Genomic DNA, 18,691 nt, shown 5'->3' with positions numbered 1-18,691 from the left:
AGGAAATTTGAATTATAGTACGGACTATAGTTAATGTATCAATATTTGTTCATGAATTGTGACAAATGTACTCTACTAATGTAAGATGTGTGGGGTGTAGGGGAACCTTCTGATTCATCCTTGAGACTTCTCTGTAAGTCTAAAATTATTTTCAAATAAAAATTTTTTTAATTTAGTATTTTCTCTGTTCTTTTTGCTCCTTAAAAACATCTTGTTGAATTTTACCTCATTGTTTAGAGATTAAATTGTAAATGTAGTAAAATACATCCATGTATCTTAATATTTAATTTGACTGAATTAGTTATGACTAAGCTAGAAACAGCTTAACCTCAGTAACTAAAGCTTAACAGGAAAACCTTAAAATATTTTACTAAGAGAGATCAAAAGGTCAAGTAGGAGTAATTGGTAGGATAAGAGGTGTATTACAATTTATAAGTATATGTAGCGTGAAAAGAGAACAGCTCAATTATTCAAGTCAGTTAAAAGAGAAACTTTTTAGGTAGCAATGGTCAAATTAATAAAATATCACAAGCAGGAGAAGTGTCACTGAAGCAGTAAAATCAAAATCCTTTGTTCTAATCCAGATCTCCTATCCTCTAATCTTCTCTACTCCAAAGACTTCCCTTGTAAACCTCAGCCATTCATTTCTTAGACTATATCATGACCTTGGGATTATAAGAAATGCTATCCCTCAAATGACCAATGCCTTTCTCATCACAACTCTTAGCACCCTATATTTCATTTTACCCAGTTCCACCTAAACCCATTCTTCAACCTCCCAACTCTCAAATCCCTATCAGCCTCTAGACTGATTACTTCCTTTCCCACCTCCCTGAACTCAATTAACTTCAGAACACACTCCAGCACCCTCAGATCTCTTGCCACTTCAGCCATCCCACCCACCCTGCCTGCCTCCAGCCTCTCATCACACCAGCTTTCCCAGCATGTAGTATATACTGCAGGTAGGTGCTGTGCTCTGCAACCAGGATGCTTAGGTTCAGAGCCTGCCTCTGCCACTAAGCACCTGTGTGGTCTTTTCTCTCTCTGTTATCAACTTCTACATCTCAGTTTTATCTCTATAAAACTGGAGACAAAGATAGGACCTCCCTTCTGCTATGAAGCTGTTATGAAACATACTAAGAACCCCCCACTAAAAATTCAATAAATAATTACTAGTCGTCAATACTGAGATTAAGATAAATGGCAGGCACAACTATAATTTACAGAGAGCTGAACTTCAGCTGAATTCTCAAATTTCCTTCACGGTCTTTTTATTTAACTCCACACTCCATAAAATTGCTTCCAACATCTGTCTCACCATTCAAGTTACTTCTCTTCCTCATTCTTTTCTACTTTTCAGTCCCTTCGGAGGAACTGGCCTCTTCTGACTACTGAGATAGTAGAGTCCATCAGTCATGAATTCCTCAAACTCTGATCTCAAAGTCTCAAAACGTCTTTTCAGGCACCTTTACCTTTATAGTCAGATAAAGAGGTTTCCCTTACTCTCTCCAAGGCTAATTGCTTCCCTGCCCATGCTCAGGACCCCACTCCACCTTCTAGGACTTTAGTCCATCAGTTATCCCCTTCCCCTTGTTCCATCTAGATGGTTTCTTTCTTCTCTCTCGCCAACATGCTCAATTCTTCCTAATCCAAAAATCTCTCCTCTGCTTGTCTTCCTTATCACACTTTTTGAAAGAGAAGTCAACAGTATATTCACAGACATTCCTGCTATACTTCACAACCCAGTACAATATGATTACATTCCCCTACAAAAGAAATTGGTCACCAGTGGCTTTCCCATACCCAAGACAGTGGGTTCATCTTAGCCTTCGTCGTAAGTGGCCTTTCTATAGCATACGATATTGCCAACCACCATACTTCCATCTCTTCGGACCTCCATGATACTATTTTCCTCTTGGTTCCTTAACTACACTTTCTCAGTCTCCACTTCCTCTACCTGTCCCTTAAATATTTGTGCCTCTTAAGCACCATTCCCTTCTATATGTGCTACCAAGGCCATTTCAGCCACTCTGAAGGGCTCAACACCCTAAAACAAATATCTGATTTCAAGTCCTCTCTCAAGGTCTACTTCTAGTTCCAGATTTTTAATTTATTGTTGAGCATTTTCACCTCGTTTATTGGTGAGCATTTCACAAATCACAAATTCTCAAATATGACCCAAACTCAACATTGCCTAAAACCAATATCACTCCATCCCCCACTACCACTACCACAGAAAACTGCCTGTTTCTCTTCTGATTCTCCCAATCACTTGGTTTTCTGATAGATGGAAACATTTTTATTTTCACGAATAAACTCCATTTTAGTATAAACATTAAGGAATTTGCACAAGCAAATTTTCACAGTAACACTAAGCTATAGAAAATTGGTTTGTGTAATTAAATGGTCATATTTCAGTTAGCTGGATAAAACTGGAAAGAGCCCAAAGGCCATCTTTTCAATACAGTTTGTATGTTAGTGTGTCATGAGCATCCCAATGTTTATTTTTTCTTTATTCAAATTCAGGTCTTTCTGTGGAAAACTGTGTGTGTGTGGTCTGTAGATTTTATTTATTTATTTTTAAAACTGAAGTATAATTGACATACCATGGTATACTAGTTTCAAGTGTACAACATAGTGGATCTATGTTTGTACACACTGGGAACCAATCACCACAATAAGTCTAGTTAATGTCTGTCATCATACAAAGTTGATAGAACATTATTGATTGCATTCCCCATGCTGTAACTTATATCCCCACTCATTTTATAACTGGAAGTTTATATCTACCAATCCTCCCAATCTTCATCAATGGCATTACCAATGACTTAGTTATCCAAATCAGAAACTTGCAGTCATCCTAGACTATTCCTAGAGTCTATAACCAAGCCCTATCCATTTCATTTCCTAAAATTCTCCTTTATCCCCTGATTCATCCCATTCCCACTGCTGCCGTTATTAATTTTTTTGTCCTCAGTATCTCTTACGTCTATGACTACGATCACCCAACTGGTTTCCCTTGACTCAACCTTTTTAGACTTTTCTCTTCTTACAAGTCTTGTATTGTATTTAGTCCAGAATACTTATACTTTCTATTCTCCAAGCACTTCATTCACTTTCCAAATTTTTGGTTGTGTGGAAAGGTGATTATCTACAAATCCAGACTTAAAGAACTTGTCCTTTGGTTTTCCTACGCAATCACCATATTTATCTTCTGCCAACTTTTTCATGTGAACAATGCCTGGTCTTTAAGCCAGCCTCTCTCTACCTATTTTTATAATTTTTTAGAAAGAGCATGCATGCACACATGTGAGCAAACAGGGGAGGGGCAGAAAGAGGGAGAGAGAGAATCTCAAACAGGCTACATGCCCAGCATGGAGCCCCACTCGGGGCTCGATCTCATGACCCCAGGAGCATGACCTGGGCTGAAATCAAGAGCTGGACGCTTAACCAACTGAGCCACTCAGGAGCCCCAAACCCCAAACTTTAAAAGAAAGAGACCATGTATTAATTCAAGGTGAAATTATATTTATATAAGTGCTCTTATCTTCCTCTCTCATATCAGAAGGGCCACTTATTTTGTTGGAATCTACTTCTTACCTAATTCGAACACTCTTTCGTCCCAACAAATAAAGGCTAATAGTTTGTGAATATATGTATTGAAGCTGAGAGGGAAAGGCGTCAGAGGAAGAAGGAATACATGCATGTGGGAAGAAAGGACAGGGGGAAAACTCTCTTTTACCCACCATCTACAGTTATTACTAAGACAAGGTATACAAGAAAATATAGCAAATTGTGTGTGTTTATAATCCTCAGCTAACCCCACAGGGAAAAATCTGTCTTTGGTCATTTAGCACTTCTTTCTCCCACTGCCCTTCTAAACAACTCAATTTGTTTTCAATTATGTCCTGGGAATTAAACTGTGCAGAGTATGGTACTAACTACAAATATGTAAAAACAGGGTATTATCTGGTATAATTCACATCTGGAAAAAGCAGAAGGGGCTCCTTGCAGATTGAGAAAGAGAAAAAAAGTGAGAAAAGAGGATGGAAGCAAAAAATCAATCCCTACACAGGACTGGTTCAGTAAGTTTTTGGAGTTTGGAGTTGAGAGTCAGAAGTTTGAATGAGCCTTGGGAAAGCTGCAGGGTCCGGGAGATATTGTGAGTTCAAGAGGAGCGAAGAGAATTTTAAGAAGTGTTGCTGTGAGTAACAAACTGGATCTTTGTTGACAACCTTGGAAAAACTCCAATAAGGTTTTGGATGGCTGTACTGTTTCTGGGACTCTACACAGGGACTGGGCAGTGAGTTGACCCTAGTTATATCTTGGTTGCAAATGTCATTCTTTCAGGTATGTAAACACTGGTATTTAACAAATATTAACTCTGAAATTTTAGGGGTTCAGAAATATAATTTTAGAAAAGCTGACTTCTACCTGAATACTACTCTGGCTTCCCTTCTTCTTCTAAACTATTCTTTTCATTATTTACTCTTCCTTATCTTATACTGCCATTCTAGACACCCAACTTTATAATTTAAATGCCATCTTTTCTCATGGCTTCAAATGTCACCTCTATCTGATCATTCCAAAATTCCTCTCTGTTCCTTTCACTACATTTCCACTCAGATGCTCTGTCTGTTCTTTTACCTAACATCTCCAAACCAAACCTGCCACCTTCCCCCCAGTCTTCCTCTTGCCTACTCATCTCTTTTCATGGGCCATTTCTCAAAGGTACAGCAGAGAAGTTATCCTACACTCATCCCTTTTCTCTATCTCTAATTTCTCACCCATTGCCAATTTCACTTTTTCCTTCCCTGAAAATCTCTATTTTGTCATCTATTCTCTATCCCCACAGCCTAATTTGGACTCCTATTTATTTTCTGGACTAATAAAATTGCACCATTCATTCACAAAACTAAGAGCTGTCTACTAACCTTCTAACCCAATCTTTTGCCTTCAGTCTTCCCATCTATCCTACAAATACCAAAAACTACAATTACCCAGTGCTGTTTTTAGAATGTCTTCCTCCACTAGACTACATTCTCATTGCCCACCAGGTCAAGTTCAGTCAGTTCTGTCTGACACTCAACACCCTCTATGTCTATCCACCCTCCTCCTTAGACATACTTTGATCCTACAAGTTCGAGTTTCTCTTTTATACAGCATGTTTATTCCACTTTTTAAAAACTTACATTAATCCTTCCTCCTTGAATGGAGGGCCTCCCCTCCCCATACATTTCTAAAAACACCCTAAGACATTTTAAGAATATGTCCTGCCTTCTCTGTGAAGGACTGCATGACAAATACCAATCAATAATAGGTCTTAAAATGTGGTCCATGCACTCCTGAGACTTTCTGGAGGGTGTACAAGGGAAAACTATTTTTATAATAATATTAAAATACTATCCACCTTGCTCCTTGTGCTGACTTCTACAATGATGGTGCAAAGCACTGGTAAATAAAATTACTGGCAATTTAGCACAAATCACAGCAATGGCACAAAATGGTACTAGTGGGCATTGTATTCTCTACCACCATACACTTGGCAATTAAAAATAAAACAAGGAAGTAAAAAAAAGAAACTTAGAGAAGGGGGAAAAACTGGTTTCACTTAAGAATGTCCCTGATGTAGAATAATAATTTCATTGCATCATGACCTCTGAGTACATCTTCTTAATATTCTGTGTGATAAAATGGGAAGTATACATAACACACTTCTACTGCAAAGTACAACCCTTGCAGGAAAGGAAAAAATCCTTGAATGATGATTTGGATTATGAGCTAAACTACATAATGTCTGAAGGAAAAAAACCCCTTGAATGATGATTTGAATTATGAGCTAAACTACATGCCTTTTCCATGGAACACCATTTTTACTTGAAATAACAACTGAAAAACTATGTTATTTGGACTTGGGTATTTGGCAGGCATTTTCTCAAAAATGAAAAGTGAGTTTGTCACATTGAAAAAAGAAGCTTGTCAGTATTTGTTGCCAATAACAAAATTTGAACTTTCAAATGAAAATCAGAATTTTGGAAAAATTTTATCTGGAAAAAAGACTTTGATAGCCTCTCAATACTTAGACATTTTAAATGAGATCAGTGTGACATTAACTAATGTGAGGTTTTTTAATATTACTAATAAATGTACCAATATTTGGAGGGCCTACATAACTCAGTGGACCAAATAACCAAATGACCAAGGCATGATGTTATGTAATTATGCATGGGCAAAAGATTCAAAGCAAAGAGAGACCAGTGAATTTGAATATAACTATGTATGGAAAGTTCGTTGATATAGTTTCAGATTCTGCATTTAACTAACCTTTAAGAAACTGCCTCTTGGTATATTTTGGTGTAATGTTAAAGCAAAATATCCTTGAATTCTTGAAAAGGCTACTGAAATACTTCTACCTTTTCCTACTATATTATTAACTCTGAGAGGCCGGGACTATATTATTAACTCTGAGAGGCTGGGTTTTTTTTTCATATGCTTCAACCAAAACAACATTTCACAACAGACTGGAAACAGAGGCAGCCTTGAGAATCCAGCTGAATGCCACCATGCTAGACATTAGGAAGATTTGCAAAAATGTACATCCATGACACTGTTCCACTACAATTTTTTTCATTTTGGCAATGTAGTTATTTTTCCAAAAAAGCACATTACGTTAACATAAAATATTGTTACTATTAAATGAATTAATAAATATTTTTAATGTTGCAGTTTTAATTTCCAATCTGGCAAATATAGATAGATATAAGCCCACAGGAAATAAAAGTTCATTCGAGTCCTCAATAATTTATGAGATCAACAAGTTTGAGAACAGCTGTTTTATACCATTAACACCAGCACTTTTTTTCTTGCCCCTTTTCACATAACATCTTGTTTTACTAGCTCATTATTTTATATTTTTAAGTCCTGCTTTTTCAAACATAGACGTGATACCAGACACCATACTTGAAGGTCCTGGAATGCAGGGACTGGGATATTAAGGTATTGAGGAGGTATTTAGGAAATACTGAATTAACATATTAAGGAGCCTATGTACAAAGTTCTTAAAAGCTATTTAATTTTAATAGCAATGCATAAATATGTCCTCATAGCAATTAAAAGCATTTAGGCAAGAAAGAAGTTATAGCCATTGAATTACTTTTTATAAAAAGAAACCTGATGCATGGGTATAACTTAGCAGCAGAAATGTAACTGAAGCCCAGGTGTCTAAGCTTTATTTCGGTCTTCTTTTCCTCTATAACCTACCACATGCATCCCATGTGCCTTCTTAAATTATACAAAGCTTTAAAATAGAGAAAACATAAAAATATCACAAACTATAAAGAAAACAATTAACCAATAGAAAACCCTAACAGAATTTAAGTAGCTGCACTCAATTTTGTTATGATCTCCTTGTTGTTGCATTATACCATTTCTTGTTCACATTCCAACCACCCTTCTCCTTTTCTTAATTTACTAAAGACTCAAGGCTTTTAAATAAAGGGACAGAATTAAACTATTTATAATTTTATGAGTTCTCAAAGAGTTTCAAACAAAAACAAACTGAAGTTCCTTTAAGCATCAGAGTTAATTTTCTCCCACTTCAAAATCTCATATTCTGACTCATATTCAAGAGATGGACATTGCTAGAGCTTAACTGAGCACCTCTTGGGGACCATTTTTTTCAAAAACCAATTAAATGGCTACTGTGTGCCAGACAATGAGTGCTGGACCATGCAAAGTTTAACAAAATTTTGCCCTTGATCTAATGAAACACAGAAATGAAAAAGAAACAGAAAAAAGAGAGAGAGAGAACATTATCATAAAATACACTAATCATAATAGTGTAACTGTATGTCACTATTATGAAAGCACAAGTGAGGGACACCCAACCCAACCTGAGAGAGATGGGGTTTAGGGATGGAAATAATCCTCAGGCTGAGTCTTGAAGGATGAGTAAGGAGCCAGGAGACCTTTCCAGCACATGAACAAGTTGGAATGAGAGGGGATTTTTTGAGGGGAAAATGTGGCAGAAAGAATAACAGCTCTACTTGGAAATCGTTCTGTGTCCCATTAAAGAGCCCATGTTTTATCCTGTAAGCAGCAGGAGTCACTGGGGGGATTCAACCAGGAGAGCTGCATGTTCATTTTTGTTTTTTAGAGAGATCATCATGGAAGAGAACAACATAGAAGTGAGATGAAAGGGGAAGAGGACTGAAGACAGGTAGTCTGTCTAGAGCAGGAATCAGCAAACTTCTTCCACAAAGAGCCAGAGAGTGGACATAAAGTAATAGGCTTTGGAAACTGTACAGTCTCTGTCACAACAAGTGGACTCCTCTATTGTAGTGTAACAGTAGTCATGTAAACAAATGAGCACAGCTGTGCCCCAATAAGACTTCATTTACAAAAAAACAGCAGTGAGGGCGCCTGGGTGGCTCAGTCAGTTAAGCGTCTGCCTTCGGCTCAGGACATGATCCCAGGGTCCTGGGATGGAGTCCCATGTCGGGCTCCCTGCTCAGTAGGGAGTCTGCTTCTCCCTCTCCCTCTGCCTGCTGTTCCCCCCGCTTGTGCTCTCTCTGTCAAATAAATAAATAAAATCTTAAAAAAAAAAAATAGCAGTGGGTTTGGCCCTTAAGCCTTAGTTTGCCAACTCCTTGTCTAGAACGGCACTGTCCAAAAAAACTTGCTGTAATAATGAAAATGCTCTATAGATGTGCTACCCAGTTCAGTAGACACCAGCCACATGGGGCTGTCAAGCACTTGAAATGTTACAAGTTAGACTGAGGAACTGAATTTTTAATTTAATTTAGTATCATTTAAATTAAATGTAAATAGTTACATGTAGTTTGTGGTTACCCTATTGGGCAGTATAGGGTTAGAAGCTGGTACAGTAGCCTAGACGAGAGCTGATGGGCACTGATAGTACAGATGGAGAGTCAATGGCCAAGGCAAGAAATATTTAGGAGGTTATCTGGTAGGACCTAATGATGGACCAAATGTAGGTCAAGGAGAAACAGTCAAAGATGATTCCCACATGTCGAGCAGGAGTGACCGAGAGAATGACTGGACCACATGCTGAACAAGAGAATATAAGAGACTACAGAGGGAAATATGTTGCATTTTATTTTAGACATGTTGAATTTGATTGCCACCTGGGAGGAGAAAACAACTGACTATCAAACAAAGAAATAGGTAATATTAAATATGCTCTTTTTAAAGAGAAAGAAATATAGTACAGGGATGTTAAATAACTTAGCCCAGGTCAGGGCAAGTTGGTGGCAAGGTTGAATTACAACTTGAGTTTATCTGGTTTAAATTCATGCATAGTCCATCACACAAAAATGAGCAAATGGGTAATAGCTGACACCCTGAAAGGAGAACTCACCCCAGGGAGAAGCACGGAGACGATCAGTGGGCCCAGAAGACAGCCTCAGGGAACACTAGCATTTACGGACTGTGTCTTACCAAGGAGGCTGAGGGAGTATGGTCAGAGACATACAAGGACTAGATGAGTGCGGTGTCAGGAAAGAAAAGGGAGTTGTGCCGTAGAAGGAGGTGACAACAGCATCAGGTCCACAGAGAGACGCAGTGAGACGGGCACCAAAGGGAGTTCGCTGGATTCTGCAACTGGAGGTCATTGGTGCCTCTAATGAGAGTTCCAGCGACAGGAGAGGAAGCCCAATTTTAGTGAGTGAAAGAGCAAAGAGATACCGCAAAGTAGAGAAAGCACATATAAACTATGCACTTCCAGCGTTCGCTGGGTTTTAGCGTGCTGAATATGTAAGACATTTAGCACTTCCAGAACATATACTGAGTGGCTAGCACCGTGCCAGGTGCTTTATATACATAATCTCATTGAATCTTCACAACAAACTGTGAGGTCTGTAGGCATCGTCATCATCAGCCCTGTTTTATAGGTAAGAAACCAGGCTCAGAGAGATTAAATATCTTCCACTCATACACAGTGCTAAGTAGGAGAGCCTGGATTTGAATGCAGGTCGTTTGACTTCAAAGTACATGCTCTTTGCTCTACACTTTCACATTATCAGAGTCTTTGACGATTGCGGAGTTATTATTTCAAAAATTTAAATGGCCAAGCCCAAGAAACTGATTGTCTTCTTGAAGAAGTAAGATTACACCATCTGAAATATGGGCAAATAAAATAAGACCGTGTATAAGCAAAACTTGGGAAAGAAAAGGTTCAGCAGCAGATCTGTAATCTAGTCTCTCCTGTTTTGGGGGTGCAAAGACCACTCCTCCCCTGCCCCCACCACCTTTGGCAAAAAAAAAAAAAAAAATAGATCAGGCTAGGGGCACCTGGGTGGCTCAGTCGGTTAAGCGTCTGCCTTCAGCTCAGGCCATGATCCTGGGATCCTGGGATTGAGCCCTAGCTGGGCTCCCTGCTCAGCAGGAAGTCTGCTTCTCCCTTTGACCGTCCCCCCACTTCATGCTCTCTTTCTTTCACTCTCATTCTCTCAAATAAATACATAAAATCTTTTTTTTTTTTTAAAGATCAGGCTAAACACTTAGTGAACATACTAATAACAAATGTCCCGATAAACAGACTAATGGTATTTGTTGCAGGAGAGTCACATCCGTGGAATGCTTTTAGGATATACCTAGTCTAGGACTGCTTATGGCAAACGAACCTAGAATGTATGGATTTAAGGGGTCTGACCCCCTGGGGAATGTTACATAAGCTATGTAACTATTTGAGTATTAAATGGAGATGTTTCACAATCAAGAGAGCTCCTTCCAGTCGGCAACAGGAACTATGCGTACTGCTTACGGCCCTCATAGGTAACCTTATTCCAGAGTCTGCCCGATGCAAAAAGGACCCAGGGAGCTTTGCCAGTGCCTCATGATTACCTGGATCCTTGGCTTAATACAGGGTACGCTCTCTAACCCACGTGAGTCTGATTGACAGTCCCAATTCTCTGGGTTATCTCTGTACTAAGTCACAAAAGGGCTACACGCAATCATGGAGCCTCCCCTGGCTTTGGGACTTTGACCGAAGATTTTAAAGACAGGTAAATTTTTCAAAGATGGAAGGTAAATGGAGGATGTGAATAAGGGAAGAAACTCGAGAACCACCCACAGGTGCATGAGGCAGTAAGTGTTCAGAACTGACTCTAATGTACAGTAAGAAATAAGGCTGGAAACATACGGAGCACATTACAGTGAACCTCAAAGTCAGAGAAGAGTCTAAACAGGATACAGCTTTTAGAAGAAAATAAGGTCCAGAAAGTGGATCACTGGCTGGATACATCAGCAGTACTGTGAAGAAAGGACTGAAGAGAGGGTGAATCTGGAAGGAGGGAAGTCAGTCGGAAGGCTATGGCAATAACCGAACTGTGGAGATCCTGAAGGCCCTCACCTAGGACGATAGATATGGAAAGACACAGGAAAGACATGTTGCAGACCTCGTTAAATGACAGGATAAGGGTCATAGAGCAACATAATAAATCCACTGGCAAATATGAGCATCCACCTCCCTCCTTTCCCCCTCAGCCCCTTGAGAGTGGGCTATCCTTCATATGCTGCTTTTAAAGGATAGAGTAAGGAAAAGAAAAAACTTCACAGTGGAGAAATCTTGCAAACACCACTTTAACGGTGTGATGCGAGTTCCCATGCCCAGTGATGTCATGTGGACGTCATGTACCTCCTAACATGATATGATGAGAAGGGCACTTTGCCTCCATGGGAATCCTTCCAAAACCCCATCACCTCCACCTAGTCATAAGAAAAACAGACAAATCCAGACTGGGGGACAGTTTACAGAACAACGGGACAGTACTTCTTAACACTGTCAAAGTCAGGAAAAACAGGGAAAGACTCAGAAACTGTTACAGACCACAGGAGACTGGGAAGACATGAAACTAAATGCAATGTGGCAGTCTGGACCGAATCCTAGAACAAAAGGAAAACGCTAATGGAAAAACTAACGCAATCCCGCGAAGTCTGGAGTTCACTTTACAGTGATGTATCAATGCTGGTTTCTTAGGTTTTGACAAATGTTCCATGGTAATGTAACATTATCAGCAACAGGGAAAACCAGGTAAGGAGGATATGGGTGTTCCTATGCTATCTTGGCAACTTCTGTAAATCTAAAATTAGAAGCCTGTTTTTTTTGTTTTTTTTTTTTTGTTTTTAATGAGGGATGAAGGTAATGTTGGTATCAGAATTTGGGAACAGAAATAAGCTGTTGTCAAGAACGTGAACTGGACCCACGATGAACCCAAGTATAACAAAGCATGGCCATCCTTCAAAGAGAACTCTGTTCAAAAGCCAGAACCACCACTTTCTACCTAGGGGATCTTGGATAAGTTTCTCTCACCTTTTCAAGGCTTAGTTTCCTCATTTGCACAATGATGATAATAATTCACATCACATAATCTCATTTTTATTTAGCAGCTTTAGGATCCTGGGAAAAATTTCCCCAAGCTAAAAGGAAACAGCACAAGTTTAAAATAATTAGTTACCTACCGCTGATTCACAAAAGGGCTGGAAAGTTCTGCAAGCAGGCGAAAATTCCCAACGTATGACAGGACTCCATGTCTCTGGATGATACACATAAAACACAATGTCAGAGAGGACATGCTTATCAACATTTCCAAGTATTAAAGGAACATTCAATAACTTCTCAGCATAAAATAACAATTGATATCAAAACAGACCAAGTCTCCTAGCTGATCTTCTTCTTTATGAGAATTTAGAAATATCACTGGAATTCTACAATATTTTTAAAAGACAGCATATTGACGCTTATGTTCACCTATAAGAACAGATTTTAAGCAGTTGTCCCATGTCGAACGAATGAATTCTACAACCACTGGTAACAGCATTCTCAAGTTACTGTAGAAGTAAAGATCAAAGCAGTGTGAATTGCAGAAGTTGAGGGATTTTATAGCAATTAAATACCTAATAGAAACTAATTTTTATATCCATTAATAAACCACCTTAAAAATCTCAAAAGTGTACTTAAAATCCTAAATAACAATATGTAAGCCTGTGAGCAGATGCATATTTGCCAAATGCAACAACACATGCTAAAACTTATGTATCACATTTGACCTAAAAAACATACTTGTCAATCAGAAGATCCTACAGCTAAAACACACACTCTCAGGACCTCTCTGAGTTTAGAAACACAATGCCTAGGACATTGTATGAATTTAATACTAGGAAAAGTAGAACAGAGTTAATAAACTCTGAAGAACAAAGAAGTATATACTAGAAAGAAGAAAAAATGTATACATTCCAAAAATATCATGTAATTTAAAAACTGTTACTAGGTAAATTGTCATTCCAGCACTTCCAATTCAATCAGAATTATGATCACACACAAAAAGAAATAGTCCTACCTGCCCCCAAAACATTAGATATACATGGAACTTAAGAAACCCTATTCCTACAAGCTATATGCCATGCTGCCTTCCAAGTGGGAACAATATAAAGCAATATAAAAAAATGAACTTTTTATTTGAAGATTTTCAGTTCTTCTCCATGGAAATTATTTTAGGGATTAAAAATTCAGAGCTGGTTACACAAATTAGCTTTTCCAAGACTAATCTAGAACTTTTTATAATCTGAAACTCACTGGCATTAGTGAAACTGAAATGTGTGATGAGGAGGAATGGAAGGAAGAGGGACAAGGGGACAAAGACAATGGCAAGGTGCGTATTGTGCATAGGGGGTGATCGACTTTATCTTAAGTCAGCCAAGACACAGCCACACCACTTGAAAAACACATGACAACATAACTCACATGTGTTATTACTTTAACAGAGAACTATGAAGAATTGGTGTTTATCTGTAATTGTATATTGTTCTGTACTATTTACTTTTCTGTTACAATAAGAGATTTTATTTAAACAAACAGTAAGATTAGTTAATAGTGTTAATTAGTAGTAATTAAGAAGAGGACAATTTAACAAATAAAATGTGAAAACGTAGTATTTTTATGGTGTGTGTGTGTGTGTGTGTTTGTTGTTGTGTGGTTTTTTTTGTTGTTTTTTTTTAGAGAGGGGGAGAGAAAGGGATAGGTGGGAGGGGAAGAGCAGAGGGAGAGGGAAAGAGAGACTCTTAAGCAGGCTCCACACCCAAAGCAGAGCCATGCGAATCAGTGTTTCCACGCTGAGATCATGACCTGAGCCGAGATCAAGAGTCAGATGCTTAACCAACTGATCCACCCAGGCACCCCAATATTTTTATGTTCCTTTCTGCCCTTTTATTTAACTCTTTTTCTGAATATTTAAATTTAGTAGGCTATATTATTGTATGCTATATTATTGTATATTTTGAGAAACATACAGCTGAAACTTTGTAAAAGGGGAATGTAAATACAACAGGACTAAACAGTTGTTGTCTATATTTAATAAAAAATAATGGTGACATCTTCTTATCCATGATACAGTAGGATATTTTTACTCTTTGTTTCCTTTTCCAATACTACTTCTCTGAATTGCTTGTAGCCTTTAGGTGAGGTATATGTATGTTTTTTGCCCTTTTTTTTTTATTTTCCAGGAATGAACTACAGTCCAACATAAAATTCACTTTGACTTGTAGCTCTGCTCTTAGAAGTCCACATTACTGGTATCAATCCAACGGGATGACCTCAATCTAAGTATTTTCTTAAGAAAGGTGTGAGCGTAAAATACTTGAGATTTTACTTACTAGCAACAGGAGGCTTTTTAGAGTTGCAGAATGCAGTTCCCAGCTCTCTTGAAAAGGTCCACCCACTTTGAACCTACAGGCTTGTCTTGCTAGCCAGCTATTTGTCTCCAAGGTCCTCTGCATGTATAAATTCATTGTATAGACTATCCATGTGTAAAATATCCATCCTTTTCCAGCACTCCAAAGCATACTGGATGGATTCCAAATAAGTTAACAGTTCTAGTAAAGAAGATCCTGTTCAATGTGGCTACTCTTTTCTGGTAACATTTTTGAGTTCAGAAGCAGTCTTATTTCCCCAAAATGAGCCATTATTTCATTGTATGAGTGTTTGTCACAACCTGCATCTATGTTCTAAGAAGGCAACACATCTGTTATCAAAATTTACCCTTTTTTTTTTTTTTTCACTGACAGGATGTTTTAGTTGCAACCTCTGAATCAGGAAATGTAGTCAGTTTCATAGAACAATCAAGGGAAAAAATAAAATGTGTATATCCATGTGATAGGTCCACGTTAATTTGGTGCCTACTATTTTCAACTGAGCATCAATGTCTTTTTGGAAGATGAAAAAAATCCAGATGGATTTAGATGCACTTGCCTGTCTCAGTCCAGACTTGGGAGACTCAGTCTCTGCCGGTCCTTTCACATCCCCACCTCTGTCAGGCCCAAATTAGTTTGCTAGAGCTGCCATAGCTAAGTACCACAGGCTGGGCGGCTTAAACAACAGACAGTTATTGTCTCACAGTTCTGGAGGCTAGGAGTCCGAGATCAAGGGGTTGGCAGGCCCTGCTCCTTCTGAAGGTTGTAGCGAAGGACCTGCTCCAGACCTCTCTCCTAGCTTCTTGCAGTTCCTTAGCTTCTGGTAGCCCAACTCCAGTCTTCACATGGCATTTTCCTTGTGTGCATATCTGTGTCCAAATTTCCCCCTTTTCATAAGGATACCAGTCATATTGGATTAGGGACCCATCCTACTCAACTACGACCTCATTTTCACTTAACTAATTACATCTATATTGATCCTATTTCCAAATAAAGTCACATTCAGAGGTAGTAGGACTTAGAACCTCAACAAATGAATTTGGGGACGGGATATATATAATTTAATCCGTAACAATGTCCAATCCCAAATTCTTTTCTGCATATTGTGCAGTATAGTCTGTTTCAGTTATCTAATTCCCTAATGCAAGTGTCTTTCCATCCATCTATAATAACGTATTATTATATACTAATAGATGCAATAATATATATTATACATATGTCCATATATAGTAACTATAACCTTCTTCACTGGTGACGCTTGCAGCATTCTGGTGTTGGTATTGTAACTATTCTCATTATCTGAACTTCCAATGCACAAAGATGACTGTTAATGCTCATGATTACAACACACTTCAGTTGCATCATTCAGCATAACGTGACAATGATGATCCATTATTGTGAACTGCCAATCACGGTTGCCATGATTTTTTTGCATCACAGGAAAAGATTTCACAGGATGTGAGATTTTCAGTGGTAAAATGGTAAAACCAGGATGGACTTGGGCAGGCCACTCCCATCTTTGTTTCATTATGAATTTTACTATAATGAATCCCAAATGGCAGGTGAACTTTTTCATTTTAATACATAATCAAAATCACATTCCCAGCGATGAGAAAGAGGAATGAAAAAAGCGTAAATGTCGGACCTCCCTAACTCATCTAGCACAAAGAAGCACTTTCAAGATAATAGGTAACAAACTGCCTTTCATATTCCAAGTTCCTGGATGTTTCATGGACTTATTCTTTAGTTTTGGTGATTTGTTTGAAGTTTAGGTGTTTCCAAAGGAAGTGGTTGGAATACTTCAGTTAAGAAAAGGTCAGAAAGATAAGTAATTGTGTTTAGTTGGAGACCATCCCAGGAAAATTAAAAAGCTGCAATGTCCTGCTTTTCTCCCTAGTTAAATTCTGCAGTGAGTAGAGCACTGAAAATAGTGCTTTGAAAATCGTGCACAGATAGAACATGACTCTTGGAGAGGCAAAAAGTGCAAGGAAAATAGTTACTTTAGTGAGATTCTTACTTGAATCAGACATACAAAAATCTTAGAAATATTTTTTTATTAGGACAATCCTCTATTATAATGAATTCATGTATGTAATAAACATTTACTTTATTTTTAAAGATAAATTCTCTCATTTATAACACTGCCTTTCTCCCCTCAGTTAAAGGCATCTCTTCTTCCACTCTTATTTTTTCTAATAATCTTCCTCTTTCGTTTAGTTGTTTTAAATCTACGGCATTCTAGGTAACTATATCCAATGTTTAGAGGGTATGACAGACCAAACTGCTATAAAGTATGAGTTAATAAGTTCCTAAGGTCAGCCAAAGCCACTGCTAAATTATTTACTGTACCTTTCAAATAAATCATTTTTCCAAAGATGAGATCCAATACTGAAATTTTAAAAAATTTTTGTGATTTCTAAAATATTTTCAAGCAGACACACCAAAATCAAGCAAAATATTGAAATATCATAGCAACAGTTTTACTCTCAAACTTTAAGAAATAATTTAAATATTTCTCTCTAGTGAACTTTAAAAATAAAAAAAAGAAATATACTAAGGCTTTTTGAGAGTTTAGAAAATTGTTTCTTCTAACTCCTTTCAAATTGGTATAAAATTAAAAGTGACTATTAACCAACGTATCAAATAAGTATCAGATAAAACCTGACTTTATAATAGTCTTTAAACATTAAAAGTTACTAGTAAAAATTATAAAATTGGTATGTTGCTTTCATCTAAATTTAGCCAAAATGCAGTATCTCCACACTTTGAAAAGAGTCTCTCTTGAGTTTATAAAAAGTTGGGCACAGCATCCCGGCTTTTCTTCTAATTTCCTTCACCTCTTCCCAAAGAAAATGGTTAGTTCTCTCATTTCTAACCCAGGGGTTCTCAAAGTGTGGTCCCCAGACTAGCAGCATCAGCACCGCCTGGAAATTTGCCAGATATGCATATTCTCAGGCCCCATCACAGACCTACTGAATCAGAACCCCTGGGGGTCAGATGAGCAATCTAGTTTTAACAGGCCCTCTGGGTGATTCCAATATTCACTAAAGTTAGAGAACCACTGTCCTAACTTACAAATGACCCAGGAATCTCTAAGCCCTTGGGGAAACTACCTCCTTACTTCTCTGAAACTGTAATTAGTGAAGATTTACAAAGACCCCAACAGATCCCACAGCATTACGAAGGTAGACCAACTACATCCCTCTAGAAATATTTTCCTGATTCCTTAATCCCCAGTGGGGTCAAGTGTCTCAACAGATCTCTCTGTTTGTCAGGATGCTTACCCCTGCAAATATCTATATTCCTTGCATCTCATTTACTGTTCTATCCATACAGCCTAGTGCAGTGCCTGGCCCATATTTCCTGAGTTGAACCTCACCTGCTCCTCAGTGTGAAGCAAGCAGAATCACCTCCAAAACCAAAATCCTAAGAGTCCTACAAACCTATTTCTGAGTGGGTGAGCACTCTGATGAGAATATTAGTATTCCATTCTAAAAGAAAAGGAGAAAAATACCCAGATTTTAATTTTGTAAAGACATCATTAGAAAAGAATTAGAGGTCATCATAAATGTGTTATGATAAAAAAAAAAGTCTGATATTTAATTTCCAAAACTTGATACATTTAGATTAGTGAAGCAAGACAGAAAAAAAGTGGGTAGGCAAGTAAAAGAGATGGGGATTATCACCTCACACCCATCAGACTGGCTAGTATCAAAGACAAAAAAAGGAAGTGTTTGCAAGGGTATGGTGAAAAGGCAACCCTCATGCACTCTTGGTGGGAATGCAAACTGATGCAGCCACTGTGGAAAACAGTATGGATGTTCCTCAAAAAAATTAAAAATAGAACTACCATATTATCCCACAATTCCACCTCTTGGTATTTACCTGAAAAAAAAATACAAAAAAAACAAAAAAACGAGAACACCAATTCAGAGAGAATCATGCACCCCTATGTTCATTGTAGCATTATTACAACAGCCAAGAA

At 38.0% G+C, this 18,691-nt stretch overlaps 1 protein-coding gene across 6 annotated transcripts in view; it reads right to left on the bottom strand.

Annotated features, from left to right (window-relative positions):
- Positions 1 to 18,691, bottom strand: part of TLCD4 (TLC domain containing 4) — a 101,259-nt gene that overhangs the window by 9,307 nt on the left and 73,261 nt on the right. For all 6 annotated transcript variants that reach the window (XM_045801727.2, XM_045801725.2, XM_045801729.2 and 3 more), the window contains one exon: positions 12,481 to 12,554. In XM_045801727.2, coding sequence (XP_045657683.1) covers positions 12,481 to 12,554 — 74 coding nt within the window. The remainder of the gene's footprint in view (positions 1 to 12,480; positions 12,555 to 18,691) is intronic.

Source organism: Ursus americanus, chromosome 12 (assembly GCF_024610735.1).
Source record: "Ursus americanus isolate L20-20 chromosome 12, mUrsAme1.1.p, whole genome shotgun sequence".
Taxonomy (NCBI): Eukaryota; Metazoa; Chordata; class Mammalia; order Carnivora; family Ursidae; genus Ursus; species Ursus americanus.
This window is presented reverse-complemented; position numbering and strand designations above follow the sequence as displayed.